This window comes from Rana temporaria, chromosome 8 (genome assembly GCF_905171775.1).
Source record: "Rana temporaria chromosome 8, aRanTem1.1, whole genome shotgun sequence".
NCBI lineage: Eukaryota > Metazoa > Chordata > Amphibia > Anura > Ranidae > Rana > Rana temporaria.
The window spans coordinates 190,110,041-190,133,906 of NC_053496.1; the positions used below are offsets into that span (position 1 = coordinate 190,110,041).

The following is a 23,866-nucleotide window of genomic DNA, read 5'->3' on the forward strand; positions in this document are numbered from 1 at the left end:
GTCCACCTGGGCAGACACGGAGCTCGTAGTATGATGTGTCCACCTGGACAGACATGGAGCTCGTAGTATGAGGTGCCCACCTGGGTAGACATGGAGCTCGTAGTATGAGGTGTCCACCTGGGCAGACACGGAGCTCGTAGTATGAGGTGTCCACCTGGGCAGACATGGAGCTCGTAGTATGATGTGTACACCTGGACAAACATGGAGCTCGTAGTATGAGGTGTCCACCTGGGCAGACATGGAGCTCGTAGTATGAGGTGTCCACCTGGACAGACATGGAGCTCGTAGTATGAGGTGTCCACCTGGACAGACATGGAGCTCGTAGTATGAGGTGTCCACCTGGACAGACATGGAGCTCGTAGTATGAGGTGTCCACCTGGACAGACATGGAGCTCGTAGTATGAGGTGTCCACCTGGGCAGACATGGAGCTCGTAGTATGATGTGTCCACCTGGGCAGACATGGAGCTCGTAGTATGACGTGTCCACCTGGGCAGACATGGAGCTCATAGTATGATGTGTCCACCTGGGCAGACATGGAGCTCGTAGTATGAGGTGTCCACCTGGGCAGACATGAAGCTCGTAGTATGAGGTGTCCACCTGGGCAGACATGGAGCTCGTAGTATGAGGTGTACACCTGGGTAGACAAGGAGCTCGTAGTATGAGGTGTCCACCTGGACAGACACGGAGCTCGTAGTATGATGTGTCCACCTGGACAGACATGGAGCTCGTAGTATGAGGTGTCCACCTGGACAGACATGGAGCTCGTAGTATGATGTGTCCACCTGGACAGACATGGAGCTCGTAGTATGAGGTGTCCACCTGGGCAGACATGGAGCTCGTAGTATGAGGTGCCCACCTGGGCAGACATGGAGCTCGTAGTATGAGGTGTCCACCTGGACAGACATGGAGCTCGTAGTATGAGGTGTCCACCTGGACATACATGGAGCTCGTAGTATGACGTGTCCACCTGGACAGACATGGAGCTCGTAGTATGAGGTGCCCACCTGGGCAGACATGGAGCTCGTAGTATGAGGTGTCCACCTGGACAGACATGGAGCTCGTAGTATGAGGTGTCCACCTGGACAGACATGGAGCTCGTAGTATGAGGTGTCCACCTGGACAGACATGGAGCTCGTAGTATGAGGTGTCCACCTGGGCAGACATGGAGCTCGTAGTATGAGGTGTCCACCTGGGCAGACATGGAGCTCGTAGTATGAGGTGTCCACCTGGACAGACATGGAGCTCGTAGTATGAGGTGTCCACCTGGACAGACATGGAGCTCGTAGTATGAGGTGTCCACCTGGGCAGACACGGAGCTCGTAGTATGAGGTGTCCACCTGGACAGACATGGAGCTTGTAGTATGAGGTGTCCACCTGGACAGACATGGAGCTCGTAGTATGAGGTGTCCACCTGGGCAGACATGGAGCTCGTAGTATGAGGTGTCCACCTGGGCAGACATGGAGCTCGTAGTATGAGGTGTCCACCTGGACAGACATGGAGCTCGTAGTATGAGGTGTCCACCTGGACAGACATGGAGCTCGTAGTATGAGGTGTCCACCTGGGTAGACACGGAGCTCGTAGTATGATGTGTCCACCTGGGTAGACACGGAGCTCGTAGTATGAGGTGTCCACCTGGACAGACATGGAGCTCGTAGTATGAGGTGTCCACCTGGGCAGACATGGAGCTCGTAGTATGAGGTGTCCACCTGGGCAGACATGGAGCTCGTAGTATGATGTGTCCACCTGGACAGACAAGGAGCTCTTCAATATACTGCAGTAAAATGGCATTGACACACATGTACGGAGTGACCCTGTCCCGGGATATTGGCATACCTCCCAATCGTCCCGGATTTCGCGGGAATGTCCCGCGATTCACGGTAAATCCCGCGGTCCCGCGAGCAGTGCTATTGTCCCGTGATTTCGCGGCACCCCCCCCCCCTGCGATTCGCGGTAAATCCCGCGGCCCCGCTATTCGCGGTAAATCCCGCGGTCCCGTGGACTTTGATCCGCGGACCCCCCCTCCGCTCTACAACTTTGATCCGCGGACCCCCCCCCCCCCCCCGCTCAACAACTTAGTTTGGGGGGGTATGCTCATTTGTCCCTCATTCTGAAGTTGAAAAGTTGGGAGGTATGTATTGGTAATGGTGCCCCCTTGTGTACGAAGTGACCCTGTCCCGGGGTATTTGTGCCTCATGTGTATGGAGTGACCCTGTCCCGGGGTATTGGTAATGGTGCCCCCTTGTGTACGAAGTGACCCTGTCCCGGGGTATTTGTGCCTCATGTGTATGGAGTGACCTTGTCCCGGGGTATTGGTAATGGTGCCCCCTTGTGTACGAAGTGACCCTGTCCCGGGGTATTTGTGCCTCATGTGTATGGAGTGACCCTGTATCGGGGTATTTGTGCCCCCTTGTGTACGAAGTGATCCTGTCCCGGGGTATTTGTGCCTCATGTGTATGGAGTGACCCTGTCCTGAGACATTGGTAATGAAGGGGTTGCTATGGACGGGTTGCTATGGGAGGGTCGCTATGGGAGAGTTGCTATGGAAGGGTTGCTATGAATGTGTTGCTATAGGTGGGTTGCTATGGACAGGTCTGTATTGACTGGTTACTATGGGTGGGTTGATATGGATCTGTTGCTATAGGTGGGTTGCTATGAATGTGTTGCTATGGGTGGGTTGCTATGGACAGGTCTGTATTGACTGGTTACTATGGAAGGGTTAATATGGAGAAGAAGTAAATCTCCTCCCAGTACTTGTATAAGGGGGAGGGGTCCTGTAAATGATGGGCGGGGAATGCTGGGACTTGTAGTCTCCTCTATAGAGGTCTCTGTACAGAAGTGTCCCCGGTACAGGCGCCATTTTCCCGGAGACCGTCTCCCTTTTCTGAGTGTCAGAATTCCATCCATCCTCCGGGGGGAGGAGTCAGTGAGCGGGGGTGTGGTCTCCGGGAACTGATATCGGGGTAATTGGGGGAGGAGGGGTCAGGGGGAGGGCGGGGGTGTGGTCTCCGGGAACTGATACCGCGGTAATAGAGGGGGGGGAGGAGTCATGGCGGGGTGTGGTCTCGGGAAGATGACGGGGGTGGGATGAGTCAGGGCGGGGTGTGGTCCCTGGCAAGCTGACAGAGGGGTGGAGGGAGGGGCGTGGTCGGAGGAGGAAGTATATAAGGAGAGAAGGAAGTTCCTGTCACACATCACATGTGACTGATCGGCTGAGGTGAGGAGAACCTGAGAGAGGAGAATCTCTGAGGAGGGATAGGGGGGATGTCATGTATATAGAAGTGATAGTTATGTATATGAGGGGGGAGGGTATGGTGATGAGGTGTGTGTATATATATATATATGGGGGGGGAGATATACATGTGATGGGAGTATATATATATATATTGGGGGGGGGGAGGTGATGGTGGGGTGTGTATGTGTATATGTATGTGTGTGTGTATATATATATATAATTAGGGAATATACATGTAATAGGAGTGTGTGTGTATATATATGGGGGGGGGGGGGAATATACATGTAATGAGAGTCGGGCTGCTGTTATAAATGTTGGGGCCCCGGTACAGCCTTCAAAAGGGGGGGGGGGTGGGGTCCCGTAAGCCATGTCTACACACCATCACCCCCCCAATCTATTGTGGACCCCCCACTTCATGAGTCTTCATGAGCTACTCCACACTATTCCCCCTGTGAAGAGTGACCTGGATTGCTCTTCAGAGAACATTTGGCACCTGTAAACCTTCCATGGAGCGTCCAATCAGGTCTGCATGAATAACGGATGGGCACACGTGGTTGGAAAGCTTAAGGGGGGGGGGGGGGGTGTTGCATCAGATTAGGCGACACGTCAGATTTTGTAGTGGAAGTTTCATCATCACCGTCTTTCTACACCCCCTAACGATACAGAGAAGGGGGAGAGCGGACATCTTGGTACACCCCGCACTCCTCCATAGTAAGGATACAGTGAGAAGGGGGAGAGCGGACATCTTGGTACACCCCGCACTCCTCCATAGTAAGGATACAGTGAGAAGGGGGAGAGCGGACATCTTGGTACACCCTGCACTCCTCCATAGTAAGGATACAGTGAGAAGGGGGAAGCAGACATCTTGGTACACCCCGCACTCCTCTTCTCACTGTATCCTTACTATGGAGGAGTGCGGGGTGTACCAAGATGTCCGCTCTCCCCCTTCTCACTGTATCCTTACTATGGAGGAGTGCGGGGTGTACTAAGATGTCCGCTCTCCACCCTCTCACTGTATCCTTACTATGGAGGAGTGCGGGGTGTACCAAGATGTCCGCTCTCCCCCTTCTCAGTGTATCCTTACTATGAAGGAGTGCGGGGTGTACCAAGATGTCCGCTCTCCCCCTTCTCACTGTATCCTTACTATGGAGGAGGGCGGGGTGTACCAAGATGTCCGCTCTCCCCCTTCTCAGAGTATCCTTACTATGGAGGAGTGCGGGGTGTACCAAGATGTCCGCTCTCCCCCTTCTCACTGTATCCTTACTATGGAGGAGTGCGGGGTGTACCAAGATGTCCACTCTCCCCCTTCTCACTGTATCCTTACTATGGAGGAGTGCGGGGTGTACCAAGATGTCCACTCTCCCCCTTCTCAGTGTATCCTTACTATGGAGGAGTGCGGGGTGTACCAAGATGTCCACTCTCCCCCTTCTCCGTGTATCCTTACTATGGAGGGGTGCCGGTGTACCAAGATGTCCGCTCTCCCCCTTCTCACTGTATCCTTACTATGGAGGAGTGCGGAGTGTACCAAGATGTCCGCTCTCCCCTTCTCACTGTATCCTTACTATGGAGGAGTGCGGGGTGTACCAAGATGTCCACTCTCCCCCTTCTCAGTGTATCCTTACTATGGAGGAGTGCGGGGTGTACCAAGATGTCCACTCTCCCCCTTCTCCGTGTATCCTTACTATGGAGCAGAGCGGGGTGTACCAAGATGTCCGCTCTCCCCCTTCTCACTGTATCCTTACTATGGAGGAGTGCGGAGTGTACCAAGATGGCCGCTCTCCCCCCTCTCACTGTATCCTTACTATGGAGGAGTGCGGAGTGTACCAAGATGGCCGCTCTCCCCCCTCTCACTGTATCCTTACTATGGAGGAGTGCGGAGTGTACCAAGATGGCCGCTCTCCCCCCCTCTCACTGTATCCTTACTATGGAGGAGTGCGGGGTGTACCAAGATGTCCGCTCTCCCCCTTCACACTGTATCCTTACTATGGAGGAGTGTGGGGTGTACCAAGATGTCCGCTCTCCTCCTTCTCACTGTATCCTTACTATGGAGGAGTGCGGGGTGTACCAAGATGGCCGCTCTCCCCCTTCTCACTGTATCCTTACTATGGAGGAGTGCGGAGTGTACCAAGATGGCCGCTCTCCCCCCTCTCACTTTATCCTTACTATGGAGGAGTGCGGAGTGTACCAAGATGGCCGCTCCCCCCCCCCCCCCCCCCCCCCCGGGATATATAAAGACTTTTTTTTTTTTTTTTTTTTTTTTTCTTGGTTGGTTTGATTCTGAACTCGACGTGTCCAATGAGAGAGCCGATCACATCGGCCTCTGTACTATGTTAGGAGACGGGCTGACTCCTGCTGGAGGTCTCCTGCTATTGGCTGAAGGTGTCCGGTGTTTATACTTATGATGTGAGTTGTAGTTTGTGAGCGAGGAGACGACCTCGGAGTCGCCTTGGCTGGGGAATCGTTGGCTGATGTTAGTTTATGGTTCTGGTTACTTTTTGTATTGTTGGGGTAATGTGATTGGGAGGGGGAACCTCCTTAAGTGTATAAAAGATTGTATTTTTCTCCAATAAAACGTTCCGTGTTGCAGTTTTGTAACTGAGCTAGTCTCACCTCGTTCTTGGTTACAATATACGGGCTGTAATATCTGATATCTGAAGGCTCACACTGGAGGAAGCCGTGTACGGAGCTAGTCTCGCTTGGTTCTTGGTTACAATATATGGGCTGTAATATCTGATATCTGAAGATGACCTGGAGGAAGCCGTGTACGGGGCTAGTCTCACCTCGTTCTTGGTTACAATATACGGGCTGTAATATCTGATATCTGAAGGCTCACACTGGAGGAAGCCGTGTACGGAGCTAGTCTCGCTTGGTTCTTGGTTACAATATATGGGCTGTAATATCTGATATCTGAAGATAGGAAGACCTGGAGGAAGCCGTGTACGGAGCTAGTCTCGCTTGGTTCTTGGTTACAATATATGGGCTGTAATATCTGATGATGGGGAAGACCTGGAGGAAGCCGTGTACGGAGCTAGTCTCGCTTGGTTACAATATACGGGCTGTAATATCTGATATCTGAAGATGGGAAGACCTGGAGGAAGCCGTGTACAGAGCTAGTCTCGCTTGGTTACAATATATGGGCTGTAATATCTGATATCTGAAGATGGGGAAGATCTGGAGGAAGCCGTGTACGGAGCTAGTCTCGCTTGGTTCTTGGTTACAATATATGGGCTGTAATTTCGGTATACAGCTTCCTCCAGTCAGAACATTCAGATGAAAGCACTCCAAGTGGAGTGACGGGGTTCCATGACCAGTCAGTGGAGTCCATTGGATTCATCTTCAAACTCCTGAGCTTCCATCAGCGCCTCACCACACTGGAGCCCCTCCCCTTCATCCCTAAATCAGGGGGATTGGGTGGGGGATTCCTTTATGTAAAATGTCTGCTGAAAGATGTGTCCCCCCCCCCCCCCAAAACTCATCGCCCCCCCCATTTCTGTTTTTTTTGTCTTCCAGGACCGCCTCTGAGACATAGGGCTCCTCCCTCCAGGACCGGAAACGCGCATACCAATCATCTTAAAAGGTGGTCCTCCAGGCCTCCCTCTTTTCCTGCCGTACGGGAAGGAGCACGCTAGAAACCTAAGGGAGCTCCATGTCTCAGGACTGTCCTGTGAAGAGCCCCAGGCGTTGACTCTACTCTGCCTGGGCACCCCTCTGGCCTGTTGAAGAGTGAGGTTGCCGGCCCCACCACTGCTTGTTGGCTTGAGGGGGAGCAAGACCCTCAGTGACTACAGACCCCATTGCCCAGTGAGGCTGATAGCCAAGTCTGTGTCCTCCGGCAGGCAAGAGACGCTCAGCCTGACCATGCCGGTAACCTCTGCCGACTCTTCTGGGTACAGCGGGGGGGCTTCTGCCTTCCAGTATGCGGTAGTTTGTGCTGTCATCCATGGATTGGGTGATCCCTTATCCATGGGTCTTCTGGCCAGATCCATCTGAGTTTCTCCCGTCTCTTTGGAGGCTTCAGCATTCCTGTTCTACTCGATGGGAGGGGGTGCTCGAGCGGCCATTTTGAGTAAGGAGATTAGCATGTATATGTGTACATAATAGAAATATAGTCATTTAGAGTATTAAGCAATCCATAACACCATCTCTTACACTGGGGGGGGGGGGGGGGTGTTTAGAACCAGTTACTCCCTCCCTAGGTGGGGAACCTCAGGTGATGGGCACTTCCTAGGCTGACTTCTAGCACAGTGCTGGTTGTGGGTCAGTAAGGCATACTGGTGGGACATTTTTCTGTTTGGCTTTCAGGTTAAAGCCTAGGACAGGACTCGGAGGCAGCCGCCTAGGAAAAAGTGTGCGGTATGTGGGACTAAGTTGGGCTCCAACTGGGAGAAGCCACTATTCCCCGATTGTGTCAGCAGTCTCGTCAAGGATGATTACGTGGCAGCGTGTCACAAAATCCTGACGAGCTTGTGTCGACATTTCAGTCGTTCAAGGGAATGATGGACAGGATGCAGGGTCCCTCATCCCTATCCAGGGCAGTCGGTATGCCTTCCCTATCTAAACCTTGTCAGGAGGGGGATAGGGAGAGGGTACCTAGGTCACTAGACGCCTCCTCGGGTGGATTCAGCATCTGACTGAGGGGCAGTATGATTCCTCCAGATCCAGGAGCAGGTTCAACTCTCCAAGCACGACCTGATGTACAGGGGTTCTAGTGCACAGGACGGGGTATTTCCCGTGCATAAATCAGTCTATTTTCCTGAAAAAGAGGCCGTTCTTTTCAGGTAGCCTCAAGCTGAAGTTCCTGTTTTTGGAGCAGATGCTTCTCATCCCTGAAAAAGAATTCCTCAACTGGATGCACCGTTGGCCAAAGTCTCAGACAGGTTTGGCCTTGGACACCTTGGGGTCGCTCAGAGATCCCATGGATAAAAGGGGGGGGGACAAAGTGCTTGGAATGCCTCATCAATGGGGTTGAAGCCAGCCCTTGCAGCTACTTGCGTGGCCAGAAATCTCGAGTGCTGGCTAACGCAATTCCATATTTCGGCTGGTACGTCTAGTCAGCAGCTTTTGAAATCCTTTCCCTTACTATTCAAGGCGGTTGGCTTTCTGGCAGATGCCTCCACGGAGTCGGTAAAATTGGCAGCTAGGTCAGCCACACTAGTAAATGCAGCTAGAAGGGCTGTGTGGCTAAAAGCCTGGACAGGCGATGCTGCCGCCTCAAAGATTAAGCTTTGTGGGTTACCCTTTTCGGGTGACCACCTGTTTGGAGGCACTGGAACAAACTCGGGATGGCAAGAAAGCATTTCCTGAGAAGAAAAAACGAAGGCAAACGCTTTATCTCTTGAGGGCCCCAGGACTAACCAGAAAGCATGGCCACCCCAAGAAACATTGGATGGGCCCCAAGGGGTGTAGAAGAGAAGGAATCCTGTTTAAGCCTCCTCAAAGCTCCTGTGTCCCAGTGGGAGGAAGACTGGGGGAGTTCCCTTCACAATGGACCAGTTCAACTTCAAGCCCATTCATTCTAGACCTCATAAAGAACGGTTACAGATTGGAGTTGGGTTTGGTTCCCCTCAATTTTTCAGCTTGCCCAGAGATCGGGGGGGGGGAGCTTTGGGTCTGTTAGGGGATCTAGTGGATCAGAGTCCTTCAGGTGCCCCCAGAAGGAGCAGGTTCAGGGTGTATACTCCCATGTGTTGTGAAAAAACCTTCAGGAAAGTTCAGGTTAATCCTGAATCTGTCTCCCATAACAAGTTTGTAAGGTGCAAGCGATTCAGGATGGAGTCAATATTTACCCCAGGCTGCTACATGGCCACAGTAGATCTCAGGGATGCTTACTTGCACATTCCTATACATCAGGAATTTAAAAAATTCCTCAGGCCAGCAGTCAAAATGAATTTGGAAGTTGTGCACTGCCTTTCGTTCTGTACTTTGCCGAGAATCTTTACGAAGGTTCTAGCAGAGGCCCTGGCCCTAAGTCGGAGCCATTACAGTGACCCCCACCTGGACGATCTCCTGTTTGTTGCCCCATCTTTTCACCAACTAGAGACCTACAAGAGGCCCAGTTTCCTGCTATCTCTCGGGTGGTTAATCAACCAGGCGAAGTCCCAGCTGACCCGGCACAGGAGGTCCTGTATTTGGGGTACAAAATCTCTTCAGTGGAGATGGTGTTTCTCCCCAGGGAAAAGATCCTGAAGGTGGATCGGGCAGTAGCCCAGCTTCCTACCAATCAGGTAGCCCTGATCAGAGAGGTTATGAGGGTACTGGGTTTTATGTAGTCCTGCTTCCCAATAGTTCCTTGGGCAAGGCTTAATCAACGCCCTCTACAGAGTCTCATGTTGAGTCACTGGGATGGCAGAAAACAAAGCCTAGATCAACCTATGCCCCTATCAGCCAAGATCAAAAGGACTTTATGGTGGTGAGCTCATCAGAATTTAGAGAAAGGACTGTCCTAGGCCTGTGGTGGTGAAAACCAACGTCGGTGCGTTGGGGCGCCCACCTGGGGAAGCTTTAGTTCAGGGAACCTGGTCGCCAGTAGAGGCCAGTCGATCCCTAAATAAGAGGGAGCTTCTGGCAATTTTGAGGGCTTTGGAGGCTTTCCAGTCCTGGATAGTTGGACAGCAGGTACGGACAGACAATGCGGCGGATGTCACATATGTAAACAGGGGGGCACAAGGATCCCCGTCCTACAGGCCATAGCAAACAGGATTCTGTGCTGGGCCGAGGTGAATCTGTGCTCATTGTCGGCCATTCACCTAAATGGTTTTTGGAATTCGCTGGCGGATTTTCTCAGCCATCAGGACTAATGGTCCCTCAACAGGGAGGTATTCGGGGAGATTGTGCAGCATTGGGGCCAGCCTGAGGTGGACCTTTTGTCTCAGAGGGCAACAAAAAGGTGGCAGTTTTTTGCAATCCACCCACTGGATCAGGCCACAGGCATAGATGCCTTTGCCAATCCTTGGCAGTTAAATATTTGTTACGCCTTCCCTCCAGTGAGGCTGATGGCTGCATTTCTCAAAGATTTTTGTTTTACAGAATCGACTGACCTAATCATAATGGCGCCATTTTAGCCAAAGAGACTGGCTATTTGTCGTCCATTAACTGTTCTGGTCAGGAAGACCTGATCTCCCAGGGCCCTATTCACCCACAAATGGAGAACCTCGGACTAACAGCCTGGTATCTGAGGAACAGCTGCTGAGAGCTCAGGGCTTTTTTCGGAGAGAGTGAATAAAACTCTTCTGGAGTGCCGGTATCCAGGGCGATTTATGCCAAGGTTTGGAAGAGATTTAGTTCAGGTTGGAGGTGTAGGGACTGGATAATCCTGGGATTCCGGTAGTATTGGATTTCCTTCAGGCAGGTGTAGAACTGTCAGTACTTTGAAGGTTCAGACCACGGCCTTAAGTATTTTTCCTTCAGCAAAATCAATTCTTTTGACTTTTTTTTTTCAAGGCCCTAGTGAGATCTACGCCGGTGAGGGTTAGAGCCTGCCCCACTTGGGATCTGTCCTTGGCCGTCAGGGCACTTACTGGTAGTCTTTTGGAACCCCTGGAGAAATAATTGCTGAAATGGGTTGTACTCAAACTTTATTTTTTAGATAGATCACATCAGCCAGAAGGGAGGGGTGAGTGATTTGCAGGCTCTCTCCATTCGGGAGCCATTTTTGTTAATTTTAGAGGATAGGATCGTACTCAAGACAGACCCTAGCTTCCTCCCTAAGGTAGCATCTGTTTCATGGAACCCAGGACATTATCCTACCGACATTTCGTCCCACCTTGGAGGAAGATGAGGAATCCTTTAAGTTTTATTAGATGTTATGAGAAGCCTTTTGGTTTATTTGGAAACCACTAGAAGCTTCAGGAACTCAGATTCGTTTTAATTTTGTGGGGCCTGCAAAGGTTAGAGCGTCTAAATTGTCCATTGCTAGATGGATAAGAATGGCGATTGTAGAAGCTTATCAGTTAGACAAGCACCATCGGTCAAGGCACATTCTACCAGGGCAGTCTCGGTTTCTTGGGCAGAGAGGGCTGGTGCTTCCCCGGAGGATATCTACTAGGCAGCAACGTGGTCAGCTACATTTGTTAGACAATAATGTCTGACAAGGAGCAGACATTTGGACAAAAGGTCCTCCAGACAGTGGTCCTGCCCTACCAAATAAGTTTCTTGCTCATCTCGGAGGCTGTCCTAGAAGACTAAAGGAGAAAAACCAAAGTTGGACTTGCCGGTAACTCTTTTTCTAGGAGTCTTCCAGGACAGCCTGCTTTCCCACCCAGTTTTTTTTCTATTAACTGGTGTTGGGAGTTATGTCTTTCAGAGCCTTCCGGTAGTTTGATAAACTGAAGAGGGAGGCCTGGAGGACCACTTTTAAGATGATTGTTGGTCGTGTTTCCTGTCCCGGAGGGAGGAGCCTTATGTCTCAGAGGCTGTCATGGAAGACTCCTAGAAAAAGGGTTACCAGTAAGTCTACCTTTTTTTTTTTTTTTTTTTTTTTTTTTTCTCCCTTCCACACCCCTGACTTATCCTCACCACCCCAGAGCCCCCCCCCAAATTGCTGAGTCAGGAGGGGTAATCGTAGCTGTCCTCTGTGGTGATCACTAATCCTCCATTTTCTCTCTTCCAGATCCGAAAGTGTGCAGCACCATGGAGTCCCCTCTGAAAGGTAATCTAATGTTGTGAAGAAAAGTTGATCAGATGGGGGTACAATTTTTCCCACTCTCTGTACTCTGCTTCTATCTTCTGGTCCTCCATTAATCAAAATTTCTCCTCCACAGACTGGAAATCCAAATATCTGGCATCTATTAAAGAGGTCTTCCAACCTATCGAAGAGCATGCCTGCCACCAGGGGAAGGTTGTAGGTGGGAGATATCCAAGGCTCCGCACCCTGAGGATTAATAAGGAGGAACATCCCACAATCCCTTTTTCTGGCACTTTACTTGAGCAGGCGGAGGTCACCAAGTCCTCAGACCGATATTCCCCATCCAGTGTCCAGGACCTGTTTGTCCCTGATGGCAGCGGATTTGTCCCCAAGACTCTGGTGTTGGTGGGGCCTTCTGGAATTGGTAAAACTCTGACCACACAGAGGATCATGCTGGACTGGGCCTCTGGAAAGCTCTACACCAACCAGTTTAATTTTGTGTTCTATCTGAGCGGCAGACAAATAAATAAAATTACCGGCAATATCAATATTGAAGGACTTGTGACCAAAAGCACCAAGCTGCAGTTCTCTGAGAATCTGATCAAGTCGGCTCTCAACGATCCCTCCAAGGTTCTGATCATTCTGGATGGGTTTGATGAGTTGAGGTGGACCCTGGAAGATGACGATGAGGAGGACTGTGAAGACCCCTTCGAGAAAACCCACAAAGAAACCCTTCTAAGATGCCTATTGAGCAAAGAGATCCTCAGCGATGTCTCATTGCTCATTACATCCAGATCAATGTCCCTCAAGAAGATGAAGGACTTTGCTCGGTCCTCTTCTTCTGTAGAACTTCTGGTGTTTTCAGAGGGAGATCTCGAACAATTTTTCCACCATTTCTTTAACAACAAAGGTCAGGCAGAACAGGCTTTCTCTGTGCTGAAAGGGAACCAAGTTCTGTTGGGTTTGAGTTCGGTCCCTTTGACCTGTTGGCTTGTCTGTAGGATACTGAAGACGGGAATGAAGGATGAGCTTGGCTCAGAAAACTGTAAAACTCTCACCTCCGTGTATCTCTCTTATCTCAGAAGTGTCCTCCTCAATCCAGGCAGCACCCAGCCAATACTCCAGTGTCTGAAGAACCTTTGTGCGTTGGCCAATGACGGGATCCTGAATCAGAGAAGCTTGTTTGATGGGGAGGATCTTGGAAGGAATGGACTGACTCTATCAGAGGTGGCTTCTGTTTTCCCAAATGATAGCATTTTCCAAAAGAATGTGGAAGACCCAACCAACTACAGCTTCATTCACACGAGTGTTCAGGAATTCTTTGCTGCTTTGTATTATGTGCTGGGAGAAGATTCAGAGGTTAAAGAGACCAATGGGGTAACTGGAGATGCATTCCTCCCAAGAGTCTGCAGTGGAAGAACCCTGTTTTATCAGTCGGAACATCACCCAAAATTGAGGTCAACCATAAAGTTCCTCTTTGGCCTGCTCAATAACAAGCAGTTGAAGGAGCTTGCAGAGGTCGTTGGGTCTAGCGTTTCTCTAAGAGCCAAATCCGCCATGGAAAAATGGCTGACAGACGGAAAACCTTCTGAATTCTGTCCTGACGCACTAACCTGCTTCTACGAAGCTCAGGATGAAGCGTTGCGTAGCCGAGTGTTCAGTGCCCCGGACCTGCTGTTCCAGTCGTGTTTTTACAGCTCATTCATGGAGAATGTTCGTGTTCGAGAGATGCTGTATTGTCTGGGAGATCGGGCGAGCTTTGTCTCCATCCGCCTGGAGGATCACCTGATGCGACCCAAGGACTTGGCATTTCTGGCTCCCTTCTTCCATAGATCTTCAAAGCTTTCGTAAGTATTAATCCATGTGGTCTGTTTACTCCAAATTAACCTCTGTTCATGATGTCCTACAAGATATAGAAAACCAGGAAGGCTTTCGGTCACACAAACACGTGTATCTTCCATTTATTATTGAGGCCGAGTCTTCATACTCTTGGCTTTCCTAGTCTGAGGCTTAATATAGCTTTGTGTTTAATTTTAAGGCCTCTGAATACCAAACGTCATGTAAACTACTAGAACGAAGCTCCCTTGAACTGCCTTCAGCTGGTTAACCATTAGACTGAAGGACCTGGTATGGAAAACCCTTCCAGAATGGTCATCAACAAACTAACATGGGAGCTAGGCTATCCTGACCATACGGTACTTGTACCCTGGCCATTCTGTATAGTCCTCATGTGTAATTTTATGGCCTATGATGCTGGACCTAATCCAGTGTCAGTCGAGGTTCGTGCGCTGATCAGTTTACGTATTTTTGGTGCTCTCCATCCATGGGAGACCTCATTGTCTACTGCTTATTGACCTTTAACACATATTTTTTAAGGAGGGGGCTCCTGGCTTGAAGTGTCCTGTAAAAGATCATTGAATTTTTTTATTTTTATTTCAGCTTTACACGGTGTGGCTTTGCTGAGGACTTTGAGACCGGTGGAAAGGCTTCCTGGCTGTCCAACCCAGACAGCAAGATCCAAGAACTGGAGTAAGTTTTGTGGCCTTCTTGCCTCTTCTCTCTGGTCAGGTTGCTGGTGACCTAGGTTTGAAACTCTTAGAAGAGCTCATTATCCTAAAAGTTCTTTCACTGGTGGCCGTCCAGACTTCTGGAGTATACTGTCTCCCACCAGAAGGTTGGACATTGACAGTTGTTCCTTCCTTTATAGGCCATCTCCCCCCATGGTCTGCAGTCTGGGCACTACATGGGACCATTGAGTGAGCTGGGAATATAGCAGTGTTTCTCAATTCCAGTCCTCAGGCCCCCCCAACAGGTCAGGTTTTCAGGATTTCCCTCAGATGAAAAGGCTGTGGTGATTACTAAGGCAGTGAAACTGATCAAATCACCTGTGCAAAATAATGGAAATCCTGAAAACCTGACCTGTTGGGGGGGCCTGAGGACTGGAATTGAGAAACACTGGAATATAGGGACCAACAGGTCTTGGGTGGTCTCGTGTTCTCGGCTAGGAAGGAGGGAGCGGTGTAGTAATCTTGTTCTGTTCAGACTTGGACTTTTTCTATGGCCTTGAAATACAATTTTTGTAAATCTTCTGCCCTCCCTGCAGGTTCCATGTTAGTGTGGTCGCCCCGTCCTTCCTCGAGGATCTTCGTTCTCTTATTTCTTCCAGCCGATCACTCACCAAACTTGTCATAAGCCACCACATTCTGGAGGACTCCGTTTTGAAAATCTTCTGCGATGGTCTACGCCAGCCGGGCTGTACCCTGCGGGAGCTATCGTGAGTATACTTCTCGAAGGTGTTGGATGGTTGTGAACAGACCTGGGTGATGCTAAGGAAAAAAAAATAAAAAATTAATGTTTATTTTTCAACTTCTATTTAAATTGTGAGGGCCATTTTTCTTCAGATTGATCGCTGTAACGAAACTTCCCACACCCTGCTTGAGTGCTTTCGTCATATACCACTTCTTCCCAGTCTGAATAAAGATATCAGATATTCCAACCCCTCACAAGCACAAAACGATACGATACTTGTTTAGTTGCTGAACATGGACTGTTCTTTATTAGAACAAGAATACAGTCTTGTATACAGTTGAGGAGGTCCCCACTCCTGCTCATATTACTCTAACAATACACCTGTAACATAAATTAACATGAGCTAATTGACTAATCCCTAAAGCAGCCGCGGTGACTCCCTAACTACAATACACTATCATACATATACACACAGAACTCCTTCATACAATTGCAGGGTTAATTGGCACAACAACAATGGGTGAAAGACTCTTAGAAGGCACACTAGACTCATTTACATTTTGGCTGGAGGTGACATCGGCATCTCCTAACAGTATGTGTCCCAACATTATGAATCGGTCAATATTTCTAACGACATATACAGGGTTCCCAGAGTCTGTTTTAGGGGGGGACATGGACCTGAATCCAATGTAACACCACCTCAGGGGTCCCCCAGGCCCACACCGTCCCGTCCCCCCCCCAAATGCCAGGCCCATAATTGATAGGCAAGAGGCCAGCATCCAGTCCCCTTCAAAAGCCTCTGTCCCGGCTAGGTCTGTCACAATCTCCATCAGATGTCATAAAACCCTTTTTGAAAGTAAAGGGTGGGGGGCTATGTGCTGTGCATTTAGGTGGACAGGTAGATATCAGGTGCTTTGTCATTGGTCATCACCCAAGGCTGATCCTCCTCTCCTGCAGTAATGGCCTCTAGTCTTCTGGGAAGACTCCACCAGACTTTGTTGGTTGGCTTTTTCTCCAGACTGGTTGCTGATATTGAGGGGTGATGGGTCAGGTCATTGACCAGGTGTGGGTTGGTTTACTGCCCCCCCATTTCAAAGTGTCGGTAATAAGGGGTGTGTTGATGTGTCCCTCATTAGTGCATATGTGTTGGTCTCCTCTCCGTGTTTTTGACATGTTGTTGGTTCTATTCTAAACACGCTGGATGCCAGATTCCCAATTTCAGATTTTTTTTAATCTGCAGGCTTGATGACTGCAACTTGACCGCCACGAGCTGCGAGATCCTTGGCTCCGCCCTTAAAGAAAACCGCTCTCTGCACAAGTTGGATCTGGCACTGAATAAAGTCGAGGACGATGGAGTGAAATTTCTATGTGAGGGGCTGAAGGATCCGGGCTGTACTCTGCAGGAGCTGAGGTGAGTCTTCCGTCATATTTATAATGGAGGGAAGGATCCGGGCTGTACTCTGCAGGAGCTGAGGTGAGTCTTCCGTCATATTTATAATGGAGGGAAGGATCCGGGCTGTACCCTGCAGGAGCTGAGTCCTCCGTCATATTTATAATGGAGGGAAGGATCCGGGGCTGTACCCTGCGGGAGCTGAGTCCTCCGTCATATTTATAATGGAGGGAAGGATCCGGGGCTGTACCCTGCAGGAGCTGAGTCCTCCGTCATATTTATAATGGAGGGAAGGATCCGGGCTGTACCCTGCAGGAGCTGAGGTGAGTCCTCCGTCATATTTATAATGGAGGGAAGGATCCGGGGCTGTACCCTGCGGGAGCTGAGTCCTCCGTCATATTTATAATGGAGGGAAGAATCCGGGGCTGTACCCTGCAGGAGCTGAGTCCTCTGTCATATTTATAATGGAGGGAAGGATCCGGGCTGTACCCTGCAGGAGCTGAGGTGAGTCCTCCGTCATATTTATAATGGAGGGAAGGATCCGGGGCTGTACCCTGCGGGAGCTGAGTCCTCCGTCATATTTATAATGGAGGGAAGAATCCGGGGCTGTACCCTGCAGGAGCTGAGTCCTCTGTCATATTTATAATGGAGGGAAGGATCCGGGCTGTACCCTGCAGGAGCTGAGTCCTCCGTCATATTTATAATGGAGGGAAGGATCTGGGCTGTACCCTGCAGGAGCTGAGGTGAGTCCTCCGTCATATTTATAATTGAGGGAAGAATACGGGGCTGTACTGTGGGAGGTGAGTCCTCCGTCATTATAATGGTGAAGGCTCTGCAGAGTGGAGATGTTTCGCTGAATCTGACTCGCATAAAATGTTGGTCTTTTCTATGAAATATTGGGTCATGTTTGGCGTTCAAGTTTCTGAATAACTGCATGTTCTGATTGGACACAATCACTGGTGTCCATGTATGTCACACTGGCACATCCAAGTGCCAGGACCCGCTGGGATCATCCCCATTTCCTTGGGCATCCGGATTATGACCTCCCTATGGAGGGGGAGGCCTTGATGTGACCAAGTTCTGACCCTTCTTGTCTCCTCCAGGATGGAATTCTGTGAGCTGACTCCGACCTGTGGGGACTTCCTCAGCTCTGCTCTGATGACCAATCGGTCGCTCACCACCTTATATCTGAGAGATTGCCGCCTCCAGGACTCCGGGACCAAGCTGCTGTGTCAGGCGCTCCGCCAGCCGGGCTGCACTCTGAAGGAGCTGGTGTAAGTTTTGTACAATGTATGTGGGGGGTCTGATGGGAACGTTGTATGGGGGTGGTTTGACCACCTGTCACATCCACCTGAGTGAAGCCCCCCCAAAAGATACAGCTTCCTCCACTTTAGAACCGGCTATCGCTGAGCACCCAAAAACTAGACACTAGCTTGGGTGCAAACTGGAACTGATTTTATTGTAAATGCACACAGAATCGGGTAAGAGCCTGATCATTGTCCTAAACAATGCAAACAATAATCGGCACATCTAATCTGCCAACGGCGATCTTGCTACCAGTAAGCCAATTCACAGCAAGATAATGCTTTGATGCGATGGGAGAATCTACCAGACAGTCTGGAAACAAGCCCACCCCTGAATAGAGTAAATCGCCCATGCTATCTTTTTGGGTACTTGTGTTTTCTGTCCACTAGAAAAGTCTATCGGAGTTAAATTTCTTCCTGGATTTCTTAAGATATTGATTGTAACAAAATGTCCCCCACACTCCGCTTGAGTCATATACCACTTCTTCCAGTCTGGATATGGATATCAAATATTCCAACCGCTCACAAGACGATACTCGTTTGCTGAACATGGAGTGTTTATTAGAACCAGAATACAAGTCTTGTATACAGTACAAGAGGAGGTTCCCCCCTCCTGCTCATATTACTCTAACAATACACCTGTAACCAGAAACCTAAATTTACATGAGCTAATTAACTAATCCCTTAAAGCAGCCGATGTGACTCTGTGCCCTCCTGGGCATTGTTATGATAAATAAGGATGTCGCTACAGGTCAGACTTGTCGTCGAGCGTCACACAGTAGTCACACAGTAGATGACACATTATCATAAGTATAACCACAGGACCCCTTCTCACAATAGCAGGAGCTCCAGCAGGAATCGGCCCGTCTCCTACATTGTACAGAGGTCAATGTGATCGGCTCTCACCTAACATGTTGAGTTTAGAATCAAACAAACCAAGAATAGTCTTTACATCTATCCCGGGAGATATTGTGGAGAAATATTACTGTCCCATTTTAAGTAATCCGAGATATTTTCTCAGTCAGCCTGTGCCAGGATGGGATTGCCAGGATGGATGGACACAGGGTGACTTGGACATAAGAGGTGCATGGGGAGCTGAAACAAGTGTTTCCCAACCTTTCCAAGGGATTCTGGGTTCCACGGGCCCTCCTGTCACATTGATATTTCCCAAGTGAAGGAGCCTCTCCAACCCAATCTGAAGGAAGACCATTTTTGGTCTGATGGGTACGTTGTATGAGGTCTGATGGGTACATGGCCGTATGGGCTGAGAGAATTGTTCTAATGTACTCTTAGAGAAGTGGGTGGAGGAAGATGCAGAGTATGTACTGCTTCCAATATTGGACCTCCTCAGATCTCGGGGTGGCCATGTACATTGTACACCTTCTGGGCAGGGAGCCACCAAACCCAAACTGAGTAAGTTCAGTTCCTCCCCCTCTATACACCAACCAATCCCGGAATGATGGTGTAAGGCCTCCTGCATTTCCCACCAATGGTGAACAGACTGATAATCCGGTCTCATGGTCTGGTAGGGGTTTGGTCTCTTGGTCTAATGAGTCGGGTCACATGGTCTTGTTTCATCTCCTGCAGGTTGTTTGAGGTGAACCTCACCAGCGCGTCCTGCGAGGATCTACGATCGGTGATTCTTGCAAACCGGACCCTGACCAGCCTGAATGTGAGGGACAACAACCTTGGGGACTCCGGAGTGAAGACTCTCTGTGAAGGACTGCGTGACCCGGGCTGTACCCTGCAGGAGCTGATGTAAGGATTTGGCCAATGGTCTTCCAATCTCGTGGCAGGTCTGGGAGGTGATTGGGTAGAAGTTCTCATACGGTTCTTTCTTTACAGATTAACGTCCTGTGAGCTGACCCAGGCGTCCTGCGAGGACCTCCGCTCAGTCCTCCTCACCAACCGATCTCTGACCAAACTGAGCCTCACCTGGAATAGTCTGGAGGATTCTGGAGTGAAAGTTCTGTGTGAAGGGCTGAGAGACCCGCACTGCCCCCTGCAGGAGCTGGAGTGAGACTTCTTCTATACACTATATGATGCGGGGGGGGGGGGCTGTAGACATCTCCTTCTGTTGTGTTTATAAATGTCCAAAATCTGACTCTGGTTTCCTCCTCAGTCTGTACGGATGTGACCTGTCCTCCTCCCTGGAAGATCTCTCCTCTGTGATCACCACCAGCCGATCTCTCACCAAACTGGATCTGACGGGAAATAGATTCACGGACTCCGGAATGAAGTTGCTATGTGAGGCGCTCCGGAACCCCGGCTGTACGCTGCAGACATTGAGGTGATTGCTCCACTGTAACCCATGGTAACCTGGAGGTCTCTGGAGTCCGACCCCCATATTGATCTTCTATTCCTCTATTGTACAGGGTGGGGTATTGTGAGCTGACCGCTTCCTGCACCGAGGAAGTCATGGCCGTCATTAATAAAAACCGCTCTCTGAATGAGTTGGAAGTAACCTTCAGCTTTGAGGATGTAGCGCCCCCTGCAGATCTGGACTCGATGTTGGCGAGATTTGAACACCCGTCCATCACCGTGGAGAAGAACGAGTAAGTTTAGGCTGCCTTGGGCTGTGCAGGGGGGGGGGGGGGTGACCACCTCAGGTAGGTCCTCTTCACGTGAAAGGACTCCACCCACAGAGGAGGCCTTTCCAATCGGTGAGCATCACCCCATACTGAACCATTTGTCTTTCCTTGTAGTACCCAGGATGGACTCTTCATCTACATCAAATACAAGAAACAAGAGTGAGGATCCCGACCTCCAATCCAAGGTAATCCCAGATCTAAAATGAGGGCGACTCCACCGAAAATGATTACACTTTGGAGAGAGAACTCTTCCAGTTAAACATTCATGTGTGGGCTGAGTATGGTCCTGGTCCAGCCTCTCCACCCAACACTGACTGTATGATGAATGGATGCTGGGTAGTGGAACCTACTGGTGCCTTCTAACGTTTTATTGTCCCCCAGCCTTGCATGGTGGTAGAGTAACAATGCTCAGGCCTGAAGGGAGACCAACCCCCTTCATGACTGGTGATGAGAACCCACAGTATTGGCTGAATGTTGTGTAGTTTAGTGGTGAACCCTCCAGGATGAGTGGGGCACTGCAGGCCTCCCTTGAATAATGGATAGCAGTGGGTCTCATAGGATTATCATTGTGTGGGAGAGCTGCAGGGTCCTAAGATGAGCAGTGGGGGTGGAGCAATGAGCCTTCCAGGTTGAGCCATGGGCAGTTGGCGAGTAGTGGGGGGTGGATGTTGTTGGACCCTCCAGGATGAGTAGTGGGTGGATGCTGTTGGAACTTCCAGGATGAGTAGTAGTGGGGGTTGATGTTGGACCCTCCAGGATGAGTAGTAGCGGGGGGGGGGGGGGGGGGGGGGGTTGACCCTCCAGGATGAGTAGTAGTGGGGGGTGGATGTTGGACCCTCCAGGATGAGTAGTAGGGGGGGGGGGGGTGGATGTTGGACCCTCCAGGATGAGTAGTAGTGGGGGGTTGACCCTCCAGGATGAGTAGTAGTGGGGGGGTGGATGTTGTTGGAACCTCCAGGATGAGTAGTAGTAGGGGGGGGGTGGACCCTCCAGGATGAGTAGTGGGGGGGATGTTGGACCCTCCAGGATGAGTAGTAGTGGGGGTCGATGTTGGACCCTCCAGGATGAGTAGTAGTGGGGGTCGATGTTGGACCCTCCAGGATGAGTAGTAGTGGGGGTCGATGTTGGACCCTCCAGGATGAGTAGTAGTGGGGGGTGTGGATCCTCCAGGATGAGAAGCTGTTGATGGTGTTCAGAAGGAATTGGTAATTGGGCTTCTCTTTATTTTCTAGGTCAGCCGGATGACGGCCTTCGTATCTCATTTCCCCTCCCCCTCACACTGCACCTTATACAACGCCGGACTCCAAAGACTCGGGACGACCCTCGGATTATGGACGGGTTGACCCTAGGATTACTCCAATGATAACTGCACTATGTCTGGATGGAAACTTCACACGAGAGTGGAATGACCCAATCTGAGGATTGCTCTGCCCCCCCCCCCCCCCCCCCCCCTTGTAGCAGAACGCTTTATTAAAATGCAATATAACTGTATCTAGAGCCAGCTATTTTTGGATGAAGTATTTGGAGTGTCCCTGTTGAGGACCCCTCCCCCTACCCATGTGGGAGGGACATCTGGTGATAGAATCCAGGAAGTGATGGGTCACAGGCTGCAGTTAACACCTAACTGACCCTTCTCTACTCCATCCAAAACTGATACAAATTGTGGCTTTAGATAAATTCCAGCATTGTAAGCTGATGCTTGTGTAGAATGTGTGTCCCCAGCTAAGTGCCTTATCGGGGCCCCTGAGCTCCTCTATATAACGGCTGTTACAGGAAATGCATTAGCACTGGACGGTTATTCCGCCATTATTTGCACTATTAGTCCCCATGGCAACTGTATTCATTTCATAGTGGAGTTTTCAGTGATTTGGATTGTTCGGGTTTCATTCTCACTTTTTTGGATCAGAAATGTTTCCATGAAAAGTCTAATAAAGAGATTGCAAAGATGGCTGACTTCTGAGTGGTTACTATATATAGTGTGTGTGTGGTGATGTCACATGATCTGCAGAGGTGGTGTCACATGACCTGGAAGACGCTTGTAACGTCCCACACACCTTGAGTGCTTTCCTTATATACCACTTCCTATCACTAGATATCAGATATTCCAACCGCTGACAACTACAAACAAGACGATACTCGTGTGATTGCTGAACATGGAGTGTTTATTAGAACCAGAATACAAGTCTTATATACAGTAGAAGAGGAGGTTCCCCCCTCCTGCTCGTATTACTCTAACAATACTCCTGTAACCAGAAACATCAATTTACATGAGCTAATTAACTAATCCCTTAAAGCAGCCGATGTGACTCTGTCCCCTCCTGGGCATTGTTATGATAAATCAGGATGTCACTACAGGTCAGACTTGTTGTCACCGAGCTTCACACAGTAGATCAGGGATATGCAATTAGCGGACCTCCAACTGTTGCAGAACTACAATTCCCATGAGGCATAGCAAGACTCTGACAGCCACAAGCATGACACCCAGAGGCATGATGGGACCTGTAGTTTTGTAACAGCTGGAGGTCCGCTAATTGCATATCCCTGCAGTAGATGATACATTGTCATAAGCATAAACACAGGACAACTTCTCGCAGGAGTGATCGGCTCTCTCCTAACATGTTGAGTTCAGAATCAAACAAACCAAGAATAGTCTTTACACCTATCCTGGGAGATATTGTGGATAAATGACTGTCACATTTTAAGATATATTTTCTCAGTCCCCCTGTGCCAGGATGGACACAGGGTGACTTGGACATAAGAGGTCCCACCCTTTCCAAGGGATTCTGGGTTCCACGGTCACAATGCTAATGCCACTGGGGGCGTTGCATGACCTGGAAGATGCTAATGCTATGCGTGGGGGCATCGCATGACCTGGAAGACGCTAATGCTATGCGTGGGGGCATCGCATGACCTGGAAGACGCTAATGCTATGCGTGGGGGCATCGCATGACCTGGAAGACGCTAATGCTATGCGTGGGGGCATCGCATGACCTGGAAGACGCTAATGCTATGCGTGGGGGCATCGCATGACCTGGAAGACGCTAATGCTATGCGTGGGGGCATTGCATGACCTGGAAGACGCTAATGCTATGCGTGGGGGCATTGCATGACCTGGAAGACGCTAATGCTATGCGTGGGGGCATTGCATGACCTGGAAGACGCGGTGGCATCGCATGACCTGGAAGACGCTAATGCTATGCGTGGGGGCATCGCATGACCTGGAAGACGCTAATGCTATGCGTGGGGGCATCGCATGACCTGGAAGACGCTAATGCTATGCGTGGGGGCATCGCATGACCTGGAAGACGCTAATGCTATGCGTGGGGATGTCGCATGTCTTGGAAATGACGTAATTTGCCCTGGTGAGCAGTGATGTCTCGTGATTTGGGAGCAGAGGTGTCACATGACCCAGTGTGTCCCTCATGATGTCCCCCAAGTACAGGTCATGTAGGCATCACTGATGTCACATAAACTA

At 50.1% G+C, this 23,866-nt stretch overlaps 1 protein-coding gene across 2 annotated transcripts; it reads left to right on the forward strand.

The window, feature by feature from the left end:
- Positions 1 to 3,147: 3,147 nt before the first annotated feature.
- Positions 3,148 to 22,337, forward strand: LOC120909777 (NACHT, LRR and PYD domains-containing protein 3-like). 2 transcript variants are annotated; one of them, XM_040321507.1, is made up of 13 exons: positions 3,148 to 3,216; positions 11,843 to 11,881; positions 11,994 to 13,704; positions 14,297 to 14,386; positions 14,961 to 15,131; positions 16,347 to 16,517; positions 17,600 to 17,770; positions 19,388 to 19,558; positions 19,646 to 19,816; positions 19,923 to 20,090; positions 20,176 to 20,355; positions 20,506 to 20,576; positions 21,624 to 22,337. In XM_040321507.1, exons 2-12 carry the CDS (start codon positions 11,863 to 11,865, stop codon positions 20,552 to 20,554), a joined length of 3,072 nt encoding a protein of 1,023 aa, XP_040177441.1. In that variant the 5' UTR covers positions 3,148 to 3,216; positions 11,843 to 11,862; the 3' UTR covers positions 20,555 to 20,576; positions 21,624 to 22,337. The 2 variants fall into 2 exon arrangements, with proteins under 2 accessions (XP_040177441.1, XP_040177440.1); XM_040321506.1 differs by lacking the exon at positions 3,148 to 3,216 and adding an exon at positions 11,577 to 11,679.
- The last annotated feature ends 1,529 nt before the right edge of the window (positions 22,338 to 23,866 follow it).